This window comes from Coturnix japonica, chromosome 1 (assembly GCF_001577835.2).
Source record: "Coturnix japonica isolate 7356 chromosome 1, Coturnix japonica 2.1, whole genome shotgun sequence".
Classification (NCBI taxonomy): domain Eukaryota; kingdom Metazoa; phylum Chordata; class Aves; order Galliformes; family Phasianidae; genus Coturnix; species Coturnix japonica.
Window position 1 is genome coordinate 103,987,772 of NC_029516.1, and position 23,828 is coordinate 104,011,599.

General features: G+C 41.7%; 1 protein-coding gene across 25 annotated transcripts in view; it reads left to right on the plus strand.

The window, feature by feature from the left end:
- The window catches only part of DMD (dystrophin), a 1,014,969-nt gene that overhangs the window by 924,253 nt on the left and 66,888 nt on the right, over nt 1–23,828 (plus strand). For 21 of the 25 annotated variants that reach the window (XM_015884249.2, XM_015884262.2, XM_032449414.1 and 18 more), the window contains one exon: nt 14,148–14,209. In XM_015884249.2, coding sequence (XP_015739735.2) covers nt 14,148–14,209 — 62 coding nt within the window. Of the gene's footprint in view, nt 1–8,639; nt 8,767–14,147; nt 14,210–23,828 lie in introns of those variants that run through there. The other 4 variants (XM_015884361.2, XM_015884369.2, XM_015884346.2 and 1 more) reach the window with 1 other exon arrangement.

Here is a 23,828-nt window from a genome sequence, read left to right on the forward strand (position 1 = left end):
GGTACAAGAGTATCTAGACATCATATCTTAACCTAGTGTTTATGTAGAAGATCAAGTTAACATCTTTGCTTTACTTTCCCTGGTCTGATGCATATTAGTGTAAAGACGTTTAACTAAGTGGCGATAATTGCTAGCAAAATCACATTTCTTTCTAAAGCTGGCAACCGTGAGTCAGAGCTGCTGATAGTAACTAAAGGAAAATGATTTGTGTCAAGAGAACAATGATAATTAAAATAAAACAAACAAAAAAACAAAAAAAAAAAAACAACACAAAAGCATAATACTTCCTTAATATGACAGACTGATTTGTTATCCAGAGGAGGGCCACTAAGATGATCAGAGGGCTGGAGCACCTCTCCTTTGAGAGAAGGTTGAAGGAACTGGGCTTGTTTATCTTGGAGAAGACCCCATGGAGACCTCATTGTGACATTCCAGTACTTGAAGGGAGTGTATAAACAGGAGGAGGAATGGCTGTTTACAAGAGTGGATGGTGGTAGGACAAGGGGGAGTGGTTTTAAAATTAGACAGGGGAGGTTTAGGTTAAATATTAGGAGGAAGTTTTTCACCCAGAGGGTGGTGACACACTGGAACAGGTTGCCAACGAGGTTTTGGATGCCCCATCCCTGGAGGCATACAATGACAGGCTGGATGTGACTCTGGTCAGCCTGGTCACCTGGTGGTTGGTGACACTGCATATTGCCGGGGGGTTGAAACTAGATGATCTTTGTGGTCCTTTTCAACCCAGGTCATTCTGTGATTCTATGATCTTGAATGGATTAAGAATGAACGTTCAAACAGTTGTAATGTTTTCTATGACAGGAAGTGTGAATTCAGATGATCCTTCATTCTGACCTGAAAGACATTCAGAAGATTGCCTTCCACACAGTGGGTTATGTTATCTATGCCTGTTGAATTAATGCTATCATAAAGGATAGCAGTAGTCTGGATGGACATTATGAAATGCACCAATGGTTTAGATCCTAGGAATACTCCGCATATATAGATACGGAAAGATTTTGGTTAAGTGTAATACACTCTTTTACTTTGGATGGAGGTAATGAAAACTGTTGTGAGTTTCTGACAGGTATGAAATTAGGTAATCTGAACTTTTAAAATAATCTGGCATAGTGTAACAAATGGTGAAGAAGATGATGAAGACAGATTACTGCACTTAGCAAAGAGTTTTCTGTTTCAGTATGGAATATTTTAGAAAAAAAAAATGTACATGATATAGTAGAATTGTAGGTTGACTTATTCAAAGGATAGTTCCTTTGAGTTTGTAGCTACAGGGGTTTAAGCATGTTAATATGCATCATAAATAAGATTCTTCCTCTTCATATTTTAGAACTGTACAAAATAATCAGGATTTAGATGGCATTTTTGTTTCTTAAAGATAAAGAAAATAGTTCCAAATCCAAATTACTAATTTGTTTAATTGGGTTAGTAATGTTCAATAATGATAATGTTCAATACAGAGAGCGTTAACGTATTCTGGCTGATTTTGAGCTCCACAGGGTCACTGTTCTCCTTGACCTGATAGTGGATTACTGTAGATCCTAAAGGTCATCTGTGTTCCTTTAGTCATATGGATCAAGGCCCTTTGATTTGTGTAAACAAGGTGTCTCTGATTGTCAGTGCAAGTTTTTCCACGGCTGATTTGGCTTCTTTGCTAGAAAAGGAATCTTTCTTTTGCAGGCTTATTTGTTCAGTAAGAGACTCCATTATCCAGTTGATAACAGAGATCAGAGAAAGGCATGAAGGTTGATGAAATCATAGTTTATTGGAAGCCTTTTGGGAAGTTTTGCTGAATTCAAACTCATGAAATACTGAAAGTAAACCAAGTCATTGAGATCTATTAAATGAATTCTCATCATTAAACATCTAGTTTGAACTGTGAAATACAGTCAAGCAAGAGTTATAACTTATCATCAAGTAGCAGCCACAGGATTGTGTCCTGCATTAACTGCCAACCCACATGCTGTAAGGAGCTACACAAAGGTACCTGCATACAAAAGCTGAGAGGACTAAAATGCTTTTCTTGCTCTTAGCTAAGGAATATCTAACCCCCAGTGTCAGGGCAGTTTGAACTCTAAGTTCATCTCCCAGTCCAAACCATTCTAGGATTCTATGAAATAATTTTTATCTTACTTTAAAATTTCTTTCTATCTGTCTTTACTGTAGTATTTAAGTGTAACATGCATTTAGACTCAATTAGGACAAGCTACTACCTGTGACCTAGGACATGGCTCCACGGTGGCTGGTGCTCAGTCATCTGTCTCTGAAGTACTTGCTGACATAGGTCTGTACGCCCATGCTTGCTTCAAATGAGCGTAAATATAAACAATAATTTTCACTCTTTGGCATGGACAAGATGAGAGTATTACTAGCTGCCATTAGAGAGAGCATACACTGTCAGAGCTGTATGAACAATTGCCTCATGTTGCAGTCAAACTGAATTAAAGAGAAACACATTTTGTCGTAGATTGTTGTTTTGGGAAGAAATTTAAAAGTTTTCATTACGGAAATGTCAGATGAGAAGCTTTTACTTTTTTGCTGTTTGAAGGTTTGACCTCAGTTTGGGAATAGTTGCATAACTTTAATCTGAAGCTGCATTTCTATGCAGATAAACTCTGTGAAGCATCACCTGAATCAGATGAAGAAGTAGGTCTGGATGGATTTACTGGTGTGGCTAGTTAGGTTGAGCTGCTCTCACCTTCCATCAGCTTCTGTAGGCTGGCTTTTCCTCCAGTGCAGTTTTATGCTTTCCCTGATTTCTGAACCCACATTGGACATTTAGGAATAGTGAGCAGAGTAGTCCTGCCATTCAGGAAAAGTGAGCTTTGCTTATGGAGTACAGAAGGTAAAGCCTTTCTGGTCTGGAAAAAAAATCAACCCAAGTTTAATGAACAGGGAGAGAGAATTCTCCCTTCGTCTCATCACAGCTCCGCATGATCCCTAAGAAAAAGTGAAGAACAGCTCTTGACCTTTTCGTATGTGCTGAGGTCAGCAAGCTCAACATGCTTGGGAAGATGTTGGAAAAGCCTAGTGTGTATGTAAAAGACAGGCAGGACATCTTGTTAGAATAATACATTAAAATGTTATGTATATTACATTATAATCATCGAGTAAATGATATGGTAGTTATGGCAGGTTCAAAGTATATTTTAAAGCAACAGATGTTACATGATCTATGAGAATGCTGCAAGACATCTAGAGCTGAAATACAGACACAGAAAATGCATGCAGTAATTCAAAGCTGTAATGTTTGCCTGGTTTCCTGATTGGAAATTTGCTTGCTTGCAGCTGTCATAAAATGCAATAGATTTTCACTGTCCTCTTTGCATACTTAAGCACAGTTTTACCATTGCAATATCCCAGTAGGTAATCTCTCAGAGTGATCTAAATAGCTTTTTTTTTTTTTTTTTTCCCACAAAATGAATATTTTCTCTTCAAGATAATATTTACATAGGGCCTTTCTGGAAAAAATGTCATGAATGAAGTAAAAACTTTTTTGTTTGTATGATTTTAATCATAAAAACAGACCCGATGATAATGTCAAAAATAAATATTTTATGGAATGCAAACAAAAAGTAAATTAGTGTGAAAGGAATGCAGGCTTCTCCTTTGCTGTCTGTGGGCGACTTTGGATGAGGGAGCTGCTAGCAAGCAGCCCTGTCACCAGGAATGCATGATGATCTGTATCACATCACCTATTTCTTTTCTGGTCTCTGAGTGATGGAGGCTGGCAAGATGGGATGCTTCTTGCAATTGAAGTCTGTGCACTGACAGGAAACAGAAAAGTTCATGATCTGGGAAACCAGCTTCTGTGTTCACAACACAGAATTTTATGTGTGGAAAGAAAGATTTGAAGGAGAGAAAAGACTTAGTAAGAAAGAGAGTTTATGGAATCCTGCTTTTTTAATCCCCCAGGAGGCAAGACAATAATTTATTTCTAACTGAGAACGCAAAGGATAGTACGAAATAGAATTTGCCTTCATCATTTTGTTTAATTTACCCTTGCTAGCTTTCATTTGTTCACAACTGAACTAAAACGATAGCCATCCATTTTGTCAATACAGGTTCCTCAAACCAATAACTTAAAAAGGTATAGTTATTATTTCTAAAGTCTTACTTGTAGATTGTCAAGATTTGAATGTCATTCTGCTTCGTTTTTTTCTGGTTAACTTTTTTCTGGTTACTTCAGAAGGTTTTTTAAATACTTCCATTTATCTAACATTTTGCCAGTGTTTTGCTTCTTCATCTTCCCATTCTTGTGACTCTTCACATTCCAGTTCATTTCCATCCCAGGAGAGCAAGGGTTCTGCTTCTTTTTTCATTTTCTTTACTAATTATGGCTTGGAATCATGATACAATCACAGAATCATAGAATGGCCTGGGTTGAAAAGGACCAGAATTATCATCTAGTTTCAGCCCCCCGCCACAGACAGGGTCGCCAACCACCAGACCAGGATGCCCAGAGATACATCCAGCCTGGATTGTGATGGGGAGAAAGGAGGTTTCGGTATGTCTGGGTGCTTACCTGAGAAGCTCATAACACTGGTGGAATCAGGATGTGCTGCCACCTATATCCAACAGTGCACATAACCTTACCATGGTACTACACCTGGCACTGGACTGAACAAATGCTCTGCTACCGCAAGCTGCCTATGTTGCCACTTCCAGCTAAAAAACAGTTTTACTCTCTCCCAATTAATCTTTCCAAGATTTCAGTACTACAAATTTCATATGTATATTTGGTACACCTAAAATGATAGGCGTCATATCATTCATATTCTATCAACAGTGTGGTGTAACATAAGCCACACGCAGACTGCTCCCAAGGCTCTGCGACACTCATCTTGCAGGGTGATGAGAACTTCTGTTTTAGCCAGGTGTTTTTACTACAGTACAAGCAAGCTCAGCCCAAAGGAGATTTGTGAAGGAAGGCGGAGGTACGTGTCAGCGTGTTACACATGCTGTGTATGGAAAGTATTCCATATTGTGCATTAAATTGCTGCAAGCTCTGCAATAGCCACTACATATGTATATACATATATGTGTGTGTATATATATATATATATATTTATTTATTTATGAACATTTTTCCTACTCTGTCTGATGCAAGAACATCCCAGCCATCAAGCTTTGAAATCCAATCATTCCTTGGGTAGAAATGTAAATGGGTGATTTGGACATGGTACACTTGGAGTGACATAAATTTGATTAATTTCTACAGTATAAATCACAGGCCTTGCAACCTAATCTAGGGAACTTGCAGGGGAGTTGGATCAGATGATCTCCAGAGGTCACTTCCAACCCCTACGGTTCAGGAATTCTGTGATTACACAGCTGTCTTATGGTGTGATGGAGAATCCCTGTTGAAGAAGCAGCACCTGCCTCATTTCCATTCATGTAGGACACAAACTGGGCATCCCTCTGAATGGGAAATGGCATGCTCCCTCCACAGCTCTCACATGGTGCAAATAACTGATTATACATAGCAGTGAATGTTCTAGTAAGTGTTTAATTCACAGGGTGGCTTTGGGGAAAATGAATGCAGACTTTCAAAACTAATTTCTGCATTGCATTTGCAGTATTTTAATGTGCTTACAGAAGTAATGTTCAAACAGACAAGAACAAAACAAAACAAGAAAGCATTATCCTAAACAGTATTCTCTTCTTGGCTTGTCTGAGAGGGCTATCAGTGAACAAAGAAGAAATCCTGGAGGTTTCAGCCCTTGGAGCATATTTAAAACAGATGATCCAGGAAAGTGTCACCGTGCCATCCCAAGTGATTCTTAGTATTTATTTATACCAAGAAAAAGAAAATAGGCTCAAAGAGCATAGCGGATTAGCCAGCCCAACACAGGGCACCACAATGTCTTCTTATATGCAAGGCTAGTGCGCTCTAATCCACTGCACAGATAACCGAGAAATGGTAGAGCCAGGCATACAAGGAGCACTGCATGCTTCACAGAACGGCAGGAACAAAACTTAGTTAATGGGAAAATGTTGTATCTTTACTTTCAGGGACAGTAAAACTAAAGAAATATCTGTAGTTTTCTGACTCATTAGGTGCCAACCTTACGAGCAAACTTAGGTCTACCCTCCTCAGCAGTTCTAGGCAAGTTCCAACTCATTTCTGCCTTTGTTTCCTTATCTGTCTGTGAGATGGGGTGCTAATGGCAATCTCCTTCATAAAACCTGAGAAGATTTACATGCAAACAATAGTGTTTGAGAATTGATTATTTTATGCTTGTATTACTATTTTTAAAGTTTTTGTGTCCGTTGCTCTTTCCTTATACAAAAATGACAAAATTCTGAGAATAATGCATTAGGATTGGAAAACGAGATGGCACAGATGCAATCAGCATTTGGACAGCAAGCAGTGCAGTTATACTACCTGAAAATCCTGAGTTTAGATGTACTCAGCTAGTATTTAATTATGAATAAGATCCTATTAGTGAAAGCAGATCACCCCTCCTTTATCAGGGGGCTGTGGTTTCCCCTGAGGCACCTGGAACTGATAGACAGACACCTTGATCAGATACAGTCCTGCACTAAGTATAAGAAATAAACACCGTTTTGATTAAGTTCTCTGTGTAGGTGCTCAAATTGACTAAATGGTCCTTGGATAAGAAAAGCACCACGGGGAATTAAAATTCTGCTTGTTCTGAAATCTTGTTTTATTTTCTACAGAAGACGACTGTTGTTTTTTTATCAGATAAGTGGCTTAAAATTAAGTATGGCATATAGACTTGCTTCAGTTAAAAATCCCGAAGACAGTATCTGTTTACATTGCAAACAAATTACATTTCATAACAAATTATTAATAGTTTAAAAGCAATTTGGAATAAGAGTGGTATTACTTGAGTTGTACAGCAGAAGTATAATCTCGAGGTCAAAAGTTGCTAAAATCTCTTGCGAATTTGGAGACAGAGAGCAGAATTAAATACGTATTTTTTCATATATAAAATCAAATTATAAAGTCAATAGGCCTTAATCCTTTAATCTTTCAACACTCGTGTTTTCCTCTGGATGTTCTTGAGTGGGTAATAGTTTGATTTGGGAGATCAAAGGGTTAATTTGCTTTTCAATTGAGGAATGACTCAGAGTTCCCCCTTATTGTTCAAGGAAAAAAAGTGGTGCGTGGGTGTAAGGTAGGGGGAAAAAAAAAGCCAAGAAAATGGATTCACTAATTGGGGTTTTCACCTGCTGTGAGTCTAATTGAATACAATACCTTATTTGTAACTCAAGGAGAAAGAAGATTATGCAAAGTATGAGAATTTCAGACTGTTTTTTAAATTCTTATTACTTGGCACTATTGTGTGGGAAAGACAAACACGGTAATAGCAGCATAGAGCTTGACCAGGAGGCTCTAGAAACAGTAAGAAATTGAAGGAATGTGTATTATGAGGATCAGGACCAGAGATATCTTGAAAGAAAGCAAAATGCTTTTTCTGCGAAGCTGCAGGCTTCCAGCCACAGCGAGTCTTGCTACATTAAGCAGGCTGCTCTGCCGTTGTCGTAATGGATCGTGAAGTCCCTCCCAATTAACATGCTACAGATTACGCTTTAAAACTAAGGGAGAGATCTCTTGTTTCTTAAAACTTAGCGGGAGATGGGAGAAGAAATGTTTGTTGATCGAAACAACTGACAGCCTTCACTGGTTCAGTTGCCTCAAAGCTGACATACATAGTAACACAAGGAGCCCTGATGTGGTGCGGTGTCTGTCTGCCCACACTAAGATGAATCCTGTTTCTCTTACTTTGTCTGGGCAGTGTTGGAAATGCAACATAAATAAAAACTGTGACATTGACCTTTTGAAGCAAATTAGGTTGTTAGGAAACGATGAGAAGTTAACATTTCGCTCTGTTGGGTTTCATTCTTGCCTTTCGCGGTTGCTGGGGCTGACCCCTGAGCATCCTGCACTTGTATCAACAGAAAAGCATGAGGGCTTCCCCTGAACCCTGCTGGGCTTTTGTTAAAGCCAGATAATTCAGGTACCTGAATCCTTAAGGACAGCCCTAAATATCCTAATACTTAGGGTGGAAACCAGCCGGGTACGTGCTTATTGAGCAGCCTCTGGGCAGTGCTATGGTAAGGCAGTGAACATGAGTGAAATGAATTTTCCATGCGTTCAGGCCTCATCTTCCCCATGTTGTGGGTTCCTGTAGGTTTTAAAGGCACCCTTTTGGGCGGCTGTACCATGAGAGAAGCAAATGTAAACCTGAAAAACTGCCCAGCAGTGGGTAGGGCCTGTTCCTCACCCAGCACTGCTGCCATGAGCGAAGGATGTGGTGATGTGAGTTGGCGGGCCACACGGATAGGAGACGCTTGTGATGCCAAGAGAAGGTCTTTGGCTTTTATTTGCACAACCAAGGTGAAGCACAATTCATACTGAGAAACGTGGCACCCGTCCCCGCGCTCAGGAAATGTAGGGGCTCAGAACCGACCCCATCGGCCCTCTTCACGGTGGGAAGCAGCGACCCGAACTCCGCAGCAGCCCCCGGTGAAAGCGGGCACGAAACCACCACTGCCGTGACCGTGTCCGCCTCAGCCCCGCGGGACCCCTCCGCCGGGGGGCGGGCCGGGGCGGTGCAGCGCGGCTCGGCGCGGGGAGCGCCGCCCTCTCCTTCTCTCCCTCCCGCCCGCCCGCCGGCGGGGCGGCCGCAGTGGTGCTGGGCGGCGGGGCCGGGCGGTATCGCTGTGTCTGGTTCCGCGGCGCCACCGAGCAGCTGCCGCCATGAGGGAGCAACGCAGAGGGTGAGGAGCATAGGGGGGGAGCGGCGGCAGGTGCCGGGCTGGGCTCGGCTCGTGGCGGGGCTGCGGGCGGGATGATGGAGCCGGGGGCAGCGCGGTGGCCGCGGCCATCCCAGCTCACGGCAGCGGCGTGGAGGTAGCGCGTCCGTCTCCTCGTAAGACCGTAGGGGAAGCGATTTGTTTCTCCGAAAAGGTCAACTTTCCGCGCGATCCCTGCAGGGAGGTTGGGAATGGAGGCCGTAGACCCGCGCTGTGTATCCGGTTGGGACGCGCAGGGTGCGGGGTCCGCCGGGAACCCGGAGCTGGAGCCGGGCGGTGGGCGGCGTGTGCGCCGGGATGGGAGTGCGCGCTGCGCTGGGTCGCAAAGGGCAGCCGGAGGAGTGTGGAGCGTTACCTGTGCAGCGCCTAAGTTGGTGCGGAAGCGAACTTCCCTAAAACACTTCAATGGGTATTACTTTTATGGAGTCCTTTCATGCTAGCAGTCACCTTTCCCATGACGGCAGGGCCGGGAGGGGTTCCCAGGAGCTGCGCGCTAAGTGATCTTTTAGCGGTCTTTTCCGACCTTAACTATTCTATCCTCTGATTGTTTGACCCTTGCCTAGCCGTGTTTTTTGCTCAGAGCCCGCTCTGCGGGTGCGTGGCTGTGGGGTCCCATGCCCCGCAGTGAGATGGTTTTGGTGGGAGCGGAGCGGCTGGGCTTTGCCCGAGCTGGGCGGGCAGGTAGCATCTGGAGAGCAGAGCCCCGCCGCCGAGCGGGCATCTTTGCCCGAGATAGAGCGTGTAAAATAAATGTTTAACGTAGCGAGCGACGAGAAAGAGTTACTCTTCAGTTCTCGGCAGTTGGTATTTGCCTTTCTCTGACTGTTCGTTTCGACTATCAGCGAGAAACTTAAATATGTATTGGTGCCTCCCTTCGGCAGCGTGATAAATCTGGCAAAAGCCAATAAAACATGCTGCAGTCAAATTCTTGCTGGAAAGACGCTGATCCTTGGCTTAAACGGGAATAATCTCCGTGCACAGATCAGTAGTCTCTAGATTTATAGATGAAAACAGTAGTCCTTTGTACAGCACAAAGGAGTGCCACCTTCTCTCACCGCTAATACTTTCCATCGCAGTGCCGTGGTGTAGCCAAGGAATTAATGAAACCCTGTAAAAAGACAGCTGTTAAGTCTTCTGGCAATCACTGTCATCTGCTGCTGAAAACATTTCTGATTTTCAATGAGCAGCAGTGTCTGTGCATGCAAACACTTTGAAATGCATTTATGTTAGGTTAGTGAAAGCCAAGCAACTGTATCGTGTTTATTTTGGCTTTTTGACAGCAGTCATACGGTGGTTGTAATAACCTTTTATTCATCTTAAAGCCAAAAGGTGAGAGGTATTACAGACTGCAGTGTTTGAAAGTGGATTATTCATTGCTTTATAAGACGGTACTTTAATTGCAGCTTATTATTAAGTGTATGTAAGTATCTGTTTATTGCCACCTGATGAAATTTCTTATTCTGTGAACATCTGCACGCTTGCATCTCGTTTATGTTCTGCTTTCAAATAAATACGTCAGCAACAGAAGAAGCACAGCAGGAGTTTAGAAAGGGCTGCACAGTTCAGTTTGAAGTTCCAGACTCCGGAACTTTGCAATGAATAAACAAGAGCACCTGAATCTTACATATATGCAAAAAGTAGGAGTGCAATCAGGATGAGTTAAAGAGATTCATGAGTGTTTGGGTACAACCTTTGCGGGGATGTTTTAGCGCTGGTGCAACATTGTTCTCTACTCCCCCCGCTGCTGGCGTTGCTCATTGGTAATGTAAAATGTGGGAAGAGAAAATAACTGTGTTTTGTTTCAACCGATCAAGTTGTAGCAAGAGAATGGTAATTCAGTTCTTGTGCCATTTGGACTATCGTCTCTCGGTTTCAGGTTTGCAGTCCTGTGTGCTGTTAGCTCTCCCGACAATGACAAGAGATGAATGTCTGTGCTTTTTGCAAGAACAGAGGGGTTATGCGGGCACAGTGTAACAGAATTGCCCACGTAAAAATTATCCTTGCTAATATGATGTAATTACCCTTTAATGAAGCAGTCCTGCTGCTCCCAAAGGATGTGTTAAGTGAGGACTGTGCTTTCATCCCCCTGACCTATTGGTGTATTTAGTGTGCCAGTCACACCAGCACCTACGTGTCACCATTATCCAGCACTGCTCCTCTCATTTTCAGGCCCACTTTTAATTTCCTTTTCACCTTTGCAGCTTAAGTCAGATGGGAAAGAGGAGAACAAGCCCCATGAGCCATTACTTGGGCATGTCTCACGAGGCTTCAGCTATTGCTAGTCAGAGGGCTCGTGCTTCCCATGTCTGCCTGCATCCCCCTGACTCGCATGCTGCAAAGGGCCCTGCTCACCAGAGTTTGAAACTCTGGCAGACCTTGTGCTGCAGCTTTATTAAGGATGCTACAGCGTTCCCAGGCACGGTGGAGGCTGCAGGAACTGCTGAGCTGGCGCTTCCCTTAGGGCAGGCAGAGCCTCCCCCTGGCTGGCCCCTAGCTCATGGTCAGATGGCCTTTGGAAACAGTGGAAAGGCTCATAGAGAGCAGGAGGGCTGCAGTCTCACCTTCCTCCTGCTTCCTGTGGGAGTGAAGTAGCTGCGGCCCTCCTGCCTCCTATGTGTCTGGGGCACTGCCCTGCCTCTTCACCTGCTCCAGCACCAGGCCTCAGCTCTCTTCTGGGAAGGACACCAGAACGAAGGGAGGGAGCACTGGAGAAAGGCATCCACCCCACCAGCTCAGCCCTTGGGACGTGTGGGTGAAGTGAGTGAAACTGCTCATTGCAAAATGGGCATCCCTGGGTGAATTATTTTAGGCAGTCGTGATGTAAGAGCATGCTGTGTAGTCGTTTGAGGTACCTGGCAGTAAAAATGTATGAAAACAGTCCAATGTTTCTTTGGCAATGGCAATTTTATTTACAGTGTCTTCGGTAGATCAGCTATGTATTTTACGGATGGTTAATAAGTGACCTAAGCTTACGCCACACGCATTAAATTCCCTGATATCTGATACAGCTTTACCACAAAAACAAAAATACCAACGATATCTTGTCCACATGGTGTTGATGAGTGATTAACCATAACAGTTTTTGCATCTGAAATGGCTCTCTTGTACTTCTATTCTACACAGGCAGTAGGATTCCGGGTGCTGTATAGGAACATCATTGCCACAAGCTCAATGGCTTTATAATACTGTAATGGGGAATCAGTGCCTTTGAAAGCTCCCAGACCAATAGCTGTATATCCCCAAATGGCCTAGTTCATCCACAAAACAATCTGGAGCTGCCAAACTAAATTCACAGGGAAAATTAGGCAATTAGTTTCAGAGCTTTCTTGCAACTGCATGCCTAAGTTCTTAGTTTCTTCTTTGCTACATGCTTTGGCACAGAAGCCAAGGATACACTTGCTGTTGGGATATCTCAGAAGCACTGCGCATGGCATTTGAGATAATAAGGAGGTGTGGAAAACCACCATCCCCAGAGTCCCTGGGTTGTTGCCCTGAGCCAGCTCCCCTGCACAAGGAGCGCCTGTATGCAGCTCTGAGCTCAGTCCTGCAGCACTCCCCGGCTGGGCCCGCCAGGCTGCTGCCAGGGAACTGCTGGTCTGGAACGAACACTGAGAACTAGCAAACAGCAGGCACAGCTCTGCAGGCTTGAGTGTTGGTTTGCTGCTGTTGCCTGCTTACCTGAGTTGTGAGTTCTCTCTCTTTAACGCAGTAATTTGGTAGTAAATACATCCTGTTGTTCTTTTCGTTTGGGTTGCTATTGTACAAGCAGGAGTCAGATTTTGGGAGGATTCAGTGTGTAAATGAAACTTTTTCTTCCAAAATGCACTTTAGCAGAATGTGCAGCACACTGCTGGTACTGCAGAACTTCCTTGTAGCAGGAGTCTTAGAAAATTTGGGAACGTGGGTGCGGTGTTTTCATGTAAGCAGCCCTGTATCTGTGGTCATCAAACTGTAAGGCCAGGTGACCAAAGGCAATAGCAGTATTTGTATTTTCCCAGAGCAAAGACCAGGACGGCTGTTGCGGCTCTGATGTCCTCCCCCGTTTCTCACTACCTTCAGCCACTGCAGGAATTAGGAAAGAGGGGGATGCTGAGGCTGATGAGTTGAGGCTTCTTTAACATCTTGTGCTCAGCTCAGGAAGTGCCGTTCCTGCATTTTTGCTTATGCTTACTCCTTTCATTCTTCCTTGTAATTTTAGAGGAAAATGTGGGGATATTACACACAGAATGTACAGATGTTGCTGGGCCAGTGAAGTATTCACATGGATCAAGTAAATAGCTTGTCTTCTAAGGACAATATGAAATCCTGCTAAGAAAACACTATTCTCTTCCCCTGCAGCAGTGGTGGTGCTAAAGTGTTACATGGAGAGCTGCATCCCTAGGGTGTGTCTGCAGAGGTGCACTTGGGTTCACCACTTGCCCCCTTGCTCTCTGTAGCATCAGCTTTACACGCACTGTTTGCTGTACAGTGGCACTCAGTTTGCTTGTTGAGTTGCAATTCAGTCTTTTGGAGCTGAAAGGTGTGTGCTTCCAGGATAACTAAGCACTGTGGATCAGACCCCTCTCTTCTGTGTCTGTACTTCCAAACACTGTATGTGTGTTGGACCCAGGATGTCTGTTCTTTAAGTCCAAGAACTGCAAATGTGGTTGCTAGCAACTGTACATTTCAGAGTTTTCTTTAAGTGTAGTGATGGTTGTCTCTCAGTTGAGCTGAATTCTGTGTGACCAGGACTTCACTGGCTATAGAATAGATAAGGAGAATTTTCTTTCAAGTTTCCAATGTTAATGTGGAAATAAGATCACATTAGCCACACTGTCATTAAAAAAATCTTAAGATGTGTAGCCTTGGGAGATGTGAGTTGCTACTGCACTTGCTAACACTTCACTTAGTTGGTTCTCTCACACTGCATGTCTTTTGGCAGCATTCTGCTGTAAAGCTGAAGGCTGTGAGCTTCTGTGCAGTGATGGGCCCATTTACATTCTAGTCATAGTGCAGGGTTTCGTAACCCCATTTGGGTTTTTCCTGGCTTCCGTATAGCTCTGCCTCCTGAAACTTCACAGAGACCCTAGGATAAGAGAAACAACCCAAATCACCGTATTGCCTGAATGCTCACTGTCTTTGTAATATTAGCAGAACTTTTAATTTTGCTTCTTGAGCCCATGCCTAAATACAGCAGTCCAAATGGACATCTGGTGTTGAAAGAAGACATGCCTGCTGCTACTTAGATTCCCTCCTGCAAGAGCTCAGGCTGCTGGCAGTGTTCTGGCACAGCACTGGGATGCACACTGTGTGAGGGAAGGGAAAGAGAAATTCCATTTTACTAACTTTTATGTTTTTTATTGTAGCCATGAGACGCAGACAACCTGCTGGGATCATCCCAAAATGACTGAGCTCTACCAGTCTTTAGGTAAGACACCCCTACCAGTTGTTGTTATTTTTTCCCAATCAGAGGAATTATTAAGACAAAGATTTCAAGAAGTAGTGAACCAAAATCAATTTAAAGCAAGAAGCTGTGATGTTACTGAGATTAATTTTTCCGCAAACAAGTGTGTAAGGCATAATGATTTATTTCAAACATCAAGTGGAAAAATTAATGTATCAGCGTGGTTGGAGTGTGCACTGTATTTACTAAGTAATTTTGCTGCTTTGTTGCGAACTTACTTAAAGGCTAAAATAGAAATGGATAAAGAAAAAGGAAAAAAAGAAGAAAGAAATCATGAATCTTTTCACTGTTTTACAAAAGGCAGATGAAAAATCAAACCAAGCTGCTGTTAATGTTGACTTCTGGATGGTAGAAAGCCAATGGAAGCAGTTTGACAAACTGCGTTGCCACTGCTTTATTTTTAAATCACTCAATACTCAGAACGCATGGCAGCTGTCATGATGGCATTTTGAATACCCAAATTGCACACTTATTATGACTTCAGATGTGCCTCCCTGGTGGGCTTTTGTGTTGGGTCTTTCTGTTTGATTTCAAAAAATTCATAGCAGCTTTGGATTTTAGCAACAGAAGCACATCAGTGAGATACAGTAGGTCGATCTATGCTATAGTATAGGCTGCTTGGCAGACCATTTAATAGCTAACTATTTGCTTTTAATGGTCCTGTTAATAAGTAATGGAGGGTATAATAAAAATTAAGCTATTTCTCTAAAAGAAATATCAATCAATATGCTGCATTCAAGGAGGAGGTTATGTCTGTATAGTGCAAGTACATAAACTAGCTTTTAAACAAGCCAGCTTTAGTACTAAGGCACTCAAGTCTAGCATTCAGTGCAGGTTTATTTACTGTGGTGAAAAATAGCTTAAATTATCTTCTGCTTAACTCTATGCTGGCATAATTAGACTGTTTTCAGTAGATAAACTGGCGTATTTCAGGCTAACTCAGGTATCTCTGCAGTGCTCAGATGTGAAAGTATACCCAAGCTATTTTAGAAACACAATATGATAAAGTGGAATGAAAGTGTGAATGTTTTTTCCTTGTAATATTAACACTGTGGCAGCAATTTGTTTAAAAATTAACCAGAAGACAGCTCTGTATATCAAAAAGGGATAGAAGACGTGTTAAATTCAGGCTAACAAAATGCAAAAGCAGACGAGTGTTGACTTGCTATTTAATTATAACATATAGCCCTTTTTGCCTCTCTTATTATTCTGCTCTGGAAGTGAGGTGTTTAAAGGATTCAGGACAAATAGCAATTGTGCGTGCCAACATCTCTTTAATACAGGTAGATCCTCAAACAGTTGCCTGTTAATTGAACCGCACTCCAAACTCTGTAGCTCACTTTGATCCAGAGATAACATGATATTTCTGATACCGTTGCTGGTCAGACCTGAAGTCCTGTTGAAACTACTTTTCTTCTGGGATTTCTTTCTGGTATTTCAACTGCAGTAGTCTGGAATAATCAAGAAGTCAAGAGGTAGCTCTGTGCGAAGGGAAGAAGTCTCCTGGTGGGTTCAGGTCAACAGTTCAAATGATGTGTGACTGTTGAAGTCAGGTTGCATTTAGTTTAACTGAGATTTTATCACTGTAAGTATCACCTGGATGTCAAGATTTGAAGACATCCTCACTGCTTATAGCATAAAGAAGGGACGTGTTTAGGCAGATTTTGTCTTTTTTTTTTTTCTTTTAAAAGCCTTCTGTTTTCAAGAGAAAGTAATGTCCACCAGGGCATTATTCTTTGTGGCTAATCTTTTTGAGCCGGGACCAAGTGCTTATTAATATGGAAGCAGCACTGTTTTTTAGCATAGCATGTGCAATAGGCATTTCTATTACTAAACTTAAGTGTTTGTACATGTGTAGAAAACAGGTTAAACAAACTGATACTTCGTGCACTGCCACATAGGATAAAGCTTTGAAAAAGGTGCGACTGAATAACCTACCATTTTATTTTATTTTATTTTTGAATTGGGTATATTCATCATTGCCTAACTCTCATATAAATTGCATAATACAAGCATAACCCGTTTAGTCTTGAATGGAAGCCTTGATGTGTTTTCAGTGCTTTTCTTTGCCTCGGGTCAAAACGGTAATAATGGGATGTTTCAAGTCTTTTCAGACTGTTCAGTAATACTTTATCTGAAAAGATATTATTAAAGTCGATTTTGTATTGCATACTCATTAGATCCTATTATTTTTCCCCACAGTAGGATCCAAATTTTGCTTCTTATTCATGTGGAGAAGCCAGGAAGGAGCTTAGTATATATGCATTTTAAAAATCTGGTAGAAAACATGAATTGTACGATCCAGGTAAATGCAAAACAGTGAGATCAGATACATCAATGCTGTCAAGAATGTTTATTTCCATTTTCCAGCTCCTACATTTAGCCCGTAGGGAGCAATTGAGTGATGAGATGGAGCTTTCTGTACATCCCAGGTACTGACGGATTTGTTGCCTTTCTGTAAATTCACCACGCTTTAATTGATTCCAGTGTATTGTAATTTCCTGGGGGATCTTTGTGTCTAATTTAAATTCTTCCAAATTACTGAAAGCTTAATTTTATTTTATCTATTTATTTATTTATTTATTGTAAGAAAATGAGGAAGTCGCAACTAGGAACAAGACAAGTCTTTTGGTAAAAGGAGAAGTAATGTTTGTTTTATTCTTCACATATATTCACCTCACATACCTACAAATTGCCGCAGCACATTCTGCTGGAATGGATGAAATCCAAGCTTCAAACTTATTTTCCTCAGCTTTGTTTTTAGGGGTTCGGATATTTGTTAAAATGAAGGTAAATTGCTGTACCTGATTGGGTTGTCTGTCCAGCAGTCCTGTATCCTGTCTCAGGTACGGACTGCGTCAGAGAAAGCAGAAAGAGGCTTCAGGAAGAAATTATAAACTAACCTGCCCACAAAGGAAGGTATCTCTAATTCTCTTTGCACTCATTTGCTGAAACAAGGCCATTTATAAAGATACTTTTAATAACTGTAAAATACTTCATTTGAGAGTTAGTGTGCGTATCAGAAATTCTTACCTGGCTGTTCCTTCAACATAAGCTCTTCCTTTTAAGAAGCTGAAGTGCTTGCTCTGGACTGCTTCTCTTTATTATTTCAACAACGTAGCAATTTTGTCAGTTTTAATGAAGCATCTATTGCTGACTCAAGTTTGGCAATTTCACTCTTCATTTAAAGTTATGGTTACTTAAAGTTACATAACGAACCGTCAATATTAAATGACATAATTGTTGTTTAATGGTCAAATGGAAGTGGCGATAGGTAATTGCAGTGATGACCTTAGCTGTATCATTTAATTTATCTACCAGATGTTGATGCAGATTGACTAGTTATGCAAATGAAGAACATGGTGAAAAAACAAACGCTGAAATAGGAGAGATAGTAAAACTCAGTGATGCGTGACTCTCCAAGGCTCAGCTGCTGATAGTTCCCCCCCAGTTTGTGCAAGGCTGTTACGAACCACTCCCCTTTTCTCTTCTAACTTCCTTCTGGAAGTCTTCAAAGTACCCAGAACTGCTCTGGCTGCTTTTCTTTCCAAGAGCAATTCCCCTGCAGCAGGTCTTCTTTCTACACTGTTCTTTTACAGCCCCCTTACAAATTTTCTCATCCTTCATGATGGCTCCAGGGCATCACTGAAATGAGAATTTGCATGATTTTGTTGTCCTAGAGAATTCAAGGACCTTTGAGACGAGAAGAACAGAAATCAAAGTAGACTGCCAATGCTTTTTTTTTTTTAAATTCTTTTTGAGTTTATCTTCTAAGGGTGAAGATTTAATTGCAGACAGCTTAGCTGTGAATGATAGCATTTTGCCTTTAAGCTGAGAGTGACTAACCTTTGTAGCGGTGGCCCAGGAGAGCTTGGTCTGCTATACCATACTGTTAGCATCCCCTTCCTCCAGCCCCCCTATGGGATGACAGGATGAGTTTCCTCAGTGTCTCTGCAAGCAGTAATTGCAATAGCAGGATGCAGTCAGGATGCATCTGTTTCTCTCTCCTAACTCCCCAGGGTAAGACAAGAGGGTGGAAAAAAATCCACCCACACCCTTGCAGACTCCAGTGCACTGCAGCTAGTGACAGCTTTCCATTTAATTTGGAGTGTGAGGGAGGCCATTCTCCGTGGTGTATTTGGAAGAAGTGTCTCATTTGCTTAACGTAAGGTGAGAGAATGCTGGGAGGTACTTCTAAACCTTCAGCCGAATTTCAGCAGGAGCTGCTGTGTTGATCTTGTGACTGGCTACTCAGTAAAGCAGGGTGAGCTACTAACAATCAGTGACCAAGGAAGATAAACATTTACTGCCCTTTTCAGTTCATGCATTTTTATTTGTCCTGCTGAAAAGCTGCCTGAAGAGGTTAAACTGCCCTTCTTTGCCATTAAAAAAGAAATCCTGTACTTATTTATCACAGAGCTCTTACACTGTGTGTTGCTTTTCTCTGAGGTTTTATTCATATTCAACTAATTGATTTGCATGTTTGTATTAAGGAGACATGCATGTCACAAATCAATTACATTATTTTACTGAAATCTAAAGAGATGGTACATACAATCTTCTTTAAAATGTTGTTTATCCACTGATACCACTGATAGTTATAATCTGCATAATATTTTTTTTTTTTCTTTTGGGAAAATAGGATTAATTGGGCTCTAACACCCTTGGGTAGTTGTCAGACCTAAAGTATGTCATCTTTGTAAAGTATGTGACAGTAATCTTTGCATACATGTAGTCAGTACACGTAGCTATGGCAGAGAAGCCATAATTTGCTGATGAGCTACCAGTGGTAGGGATCATTCTGTTTCAAGGACCTCATGTCTCTTGACAATTAAGCCATAGGTATATTAGCAGTGAAGGAAGAAATGAAAGAGAGCAAGCAAAGTAATGTTCTGTTGTGGAACAGTTAGCCATATGGGAATGTTTTGCTCAAGAGTATTACCTTCTTGGCTTGCAAATGAATAACATTCCTTAATAATTTTGAAGCTGCTTGTTTGCTGTTTATTGATTTTATTATTTCACTAAGACTGCATCTCAGCTAGTGTACAGGAAGAATTGCTGACCTGACTCCAAACTGATTACATCCCAACTCCATAATGGAAGTGAACATCATATCCTTCCTTACAGTTTTGATGAAGAAAAACCTTGACAAAATAAATATAAATTTCCAAAGGCCATGTCACCTGATCATGTAATTGGGAAGCTGACTCATGCTGTGATGTTCATCCTCTTCTTGGTGGATGCAGTCAGTACCACTTCAGTGCCATGAGTGCCTTCCACTTATTAATTTGCAGACACATTGTTGAATGTTCTACTTTGTGGAGTGTTTATAACGCATCCTGCCCTGTGACTTCATGGACAGTGGTTAAGCTGCATGTCTGTATATATAACAGCACTGCTTACTGTTATTTATCCTCGAAGCAGTGTAAGTGATTAATTATTGTCATAATGAGTCAATGGCTAGAACTCAAATGGTATTAAGCAGTGTTTCTTTGATTAATTTCTTTCCTTTATCCATTTGTCTTGCCTACGTTTTTAAATCACAATTCCTACAGAGGCAATGTATGTCATTGTAAGCATCACTATAAGATTTATATAGGAGTTTTGGGCAGCAGGAAGATAATCAGCACTCTAATTAACTGGTCAGAGAATCACAGCCGTATTGAATTGGTGTAAGATGAACCTTCCTGGAAAGTCAGGGTGCTATTACATACAGTCCAATGAAAAATCTGTAGGTATAGTGTCTGGTGGTTGGATTAGAATCCAATAAGGATTGTAGTGTAAACTGTTGTTAAGTTTGCTAGGTCTACATTGTCAGAGACAACAATGACATGTAATTAATTCTAAAAATAGTTTATCCAGTGCTAGCATTTTATTTATAAACAGCTGTTTGAGTATGTCACAGGCTATGGTGAAATACTGCTTTCACAGTGTATCGATGCAGGTTCACATTTTTTTCCTTGCAAACATGTGAGATCAAAACAAAAACCCTGTAAATCTTGCCAAATTAAGATTAGGATTTGGTGAACGTGGCCGAATGAGGTTATGACTTGATGAGGTCTAATTTATTTCAGTGAAGTTGGTTGTTCACTTAACAAATTTCACTCTTGAGATGGTGGTTATCACCTGAAGCATGTAACTTCTTTTGTCAGTTTGGTGACATCCAGGCAGTGAAAAACTCACTGTTCATAAAATCAAATGAAATGACTGTGCTGTTCAGTTGAAAATCAATAAAAAGTGAGTGTAATAATGTTCACAGTGATAAAGAAAAGTGATCCCCCCCTGAACTAAAAAGAAGATGGCGTCTAGGTAGAAAAGACTTCAGAGATGTGTTGTGTGTGTGTGAGACAAATTATTATCACCTGCCTCTGGCAGGAGATAGTCTGGCCTGTCCCAGAGCTTTTAAACATTGTCAGATTAGCTGTGTCAGAGGGCAGTACGTGGTCAAATGAAACATCCCAGTCATTCAGCACTGGTGGCAGCTGGAGCTACTGTAGCGTGATTTGTCCTTTTAAGAATATCCATGGAAAGCAATTCACTTAAAACACGTTACTTAAGATGTATCATAATCAAAGTGGATGTCTTTCCAAACTAAACATCCCTTATTAAATATGGTCTTTTTAAAAAACTCACTGTTCTTCAATTTTTTATTACTTTTAAATGCTTGTTATCCCATTTCACGTGATAAAAGGATCAAGAAAACAAGGATTTGTTTTTACTGTTAATACTATATTAACGTCCCAATGTTTAATCTGGAATTTTGCATGGATGAATTAAAAACAAGGTTCTGCGACATCTTATTTGTTGATACTGTGTCAGTAGCAAGTGGAATGCTCCGGCAGGTGGTTCAGATTTATGATGCAAATCACGGACCACTTCTCAACTGAGTGATTTTTACCTGATTAGCCACTGTGAAAAAGGATCTGCTGTATGTAATTACTGCTGTTTTTCAATTCTGTAGAAGTACAGTCTTGAAAAATGTGTTGATGATGCTGTTTTAGCTCTTTTGAGGAAAAGCGTAGCCTTATTGTTTTGAGATTTCTCTCGACTTGCAGAATTATGCAGAAGAGGTTAATTGGATAAGATTAATTGGATTTAATTGTCTGATTGTTTTTCAACAATAGTTTTGATTTTAGTTCTTCTTACCAACAATCCGAGGTCTTTCTTTCTTAAAATTGCTTGTGTAAGGAGCACTAGTTCTTGTGGAATAACTCATAGGCACTTCATGGTGCCTGATGGAGGAAATCAGTTTTCTAGACACTTTTCTCCCCACTGCATTAGATGCTGCAAAACAAGTGGAGGAGCTTGACCTGTCTATAATGAGAAGAAGAAAGCAGCAAAAGCAGATTTCTTAATTTCAAGGGTCATTTATACCTTAACGCTTGGAACCTTTTCAAAGAAGCAAGACGGGTGCGTTAGGAGCTGAGAAAGATCTTGCAGCGAACTTACTACTGTCTAGGTGAGAATTGTTCGTTGCTGCTGAGGCCTCAGCATTTGCCTTGTCTTACAGGTCTTCTGCAGCGTAATCTTCTATCTTCTTCCCCATAAGCATTTATACTCCCTTGAACAGAGAGTTTGTTCATGGCTGAGTGGTATTGAGCCACTTTTCCTCGTCCCTCCTGGGCATAAATACTACTGTCACTAAATACTGCAGTGCGACCTTTTCCTTGGTCTGTTTGTTTCTAGAGGGCAGGTGACCTTTTCCACTACATGATTATTTCAGAATACAAAAGCAGATCATGCTCTTGAGCATCTACATTTTTTTTGATGTGTGAAAGTTACCTTTCAAGCAATGAAGACTAGGGCTGGAGTTGCAGTATTGTAAAACAACCTGCAAAAGTACTCTGAGGGCTTTTCCGACCTCTGATCACTTCATTTGGAATATGAGATTGTGCGTACTTCCTATGTGTTAGAGGAAAGGCTGGAAAAAAGCGTATTTGTTATGTTTAGCTTTTCTACCTGCCCAGAGGTGGCAAAAGCTTGCTGGATTCAATACTTACTGGCTCCTAACATTTTGCTAGTCTGTTTGGGAGTGGAAAACATCCAATATTTTTTTTTCCCTTGGGACCCAGGAAGGAAAAAAAGCACAGGAAAGGATGAGCTGCTAATGTTTTTATAAAACCTTGGAAGATTGCTGTTGCTTGTGCCTCATTCCTCCCTCCTCCACGTGTTCCCAGCAGTTATGTCTGGCTGGTAGCCAAGCGGTGCCTTATGCTGCCTTACTCTAGGTTTCCTTCATTGCTGTTAATGGTGACGTTACAACTAACGATAGCAAGCAGAGCTACCAAGCCTCATTGCTTGGCAGTCTGATGTTGTACATTTCATTTAACTGGAGTCATACACCAGCAAGGAAAGCATATCGATCCCGATTAGAGGAGAGCTGGGTTTCCCCTCTCTGTTCCATGAAGCAGTGCATTCTTTCCAGCAGTAGCTTGGGTAGCGAAAAAGCACCACCAGCAGTTTCATAGGAATACAGCTTTAAAATAAACAAACAAACAAAAAAACTGTCTGTCTGTCTTCATAGGAGAGATACACCAGCAATCAGATCACCCTCATGGCCCTCTTTCTAATTTGCTCCAACAGGTCCAAATCCATATGTTGGGATCCTGGAGCTGTTAGCAGTACTCCAGTTGTAGTCTCACTCTCAGGGCAGAGTAGTGCAGGAGAACCACCTCCTTCAACAGGCTGCTTTTTTTGATGCAGCCCAGGATATGTTTGGCTTTCTGGGCAGCAGTGCTGCTCATGCTGTGCTTCTTGTCAGCCAGTATTCCCAAGTCCTTCTCAGGGCAGCTGTCAGTTTGTTTTCCAGCCAGTCTGTCTGTGCTTGGGATTGCCTTGACTTGGGTACAGGGCACTGGGCTTAGCCTTATTGAACTTCCTGAGGTTCACTGTTAGGTGCTGGCCCCTCCTCACTATCAGGGCTAGCCACCTCTGCTTTGTTTGATCACCAAGATGATGAAGGAACTGGAGTACCTCTCCTGTGAAGAGAGGCTTAATAACCTGGGACTGCTCAGCCTGTGAGTAAATATCTGAAGGGAGAGAGCAATGAAGACAAAATTAAGCTCTCTTTGGTGGTGTCCAGTGCCAGGACAAGAACAGACATCTGAGCATCAGGGCGCACTTCTGTGCTATGCAGGTGATGGAGCACTGGCACAGATTGCCCAGAGATGTTTTACAGTCTCCTTGGAGATTTGCAGAGAACACCTGAATGTGTTGCCAGGCAGCCTGCTTTGGATGGCCCTACTGAAGCAAGGATTGGACCAGGTGACCTTCAGAGTTACCTTCCAACCCCAGCCATGCTGTGATTCTGTGACCATTCACTGTATTGCCCTCTCCAAGGATCAATCTTCCTTCATTTACGGACGAAGATTAAATGTCCTCATGTGTGGATAGCACCTTCTGCCTGATTAAGGTCTGCAGCATGTGTATATATTTGCTAATACTTTGAAAGATGTAAATAATAAGCAGAGAAATTTTTTTCAGAATACACACTTAAAGTTTAGGGTAGATTTGTTCATTTTGTCATAGTCTAGCATATATGAGCTTCCATCCCAGTTAATTTTGACCAGGCTTATTTTTAACA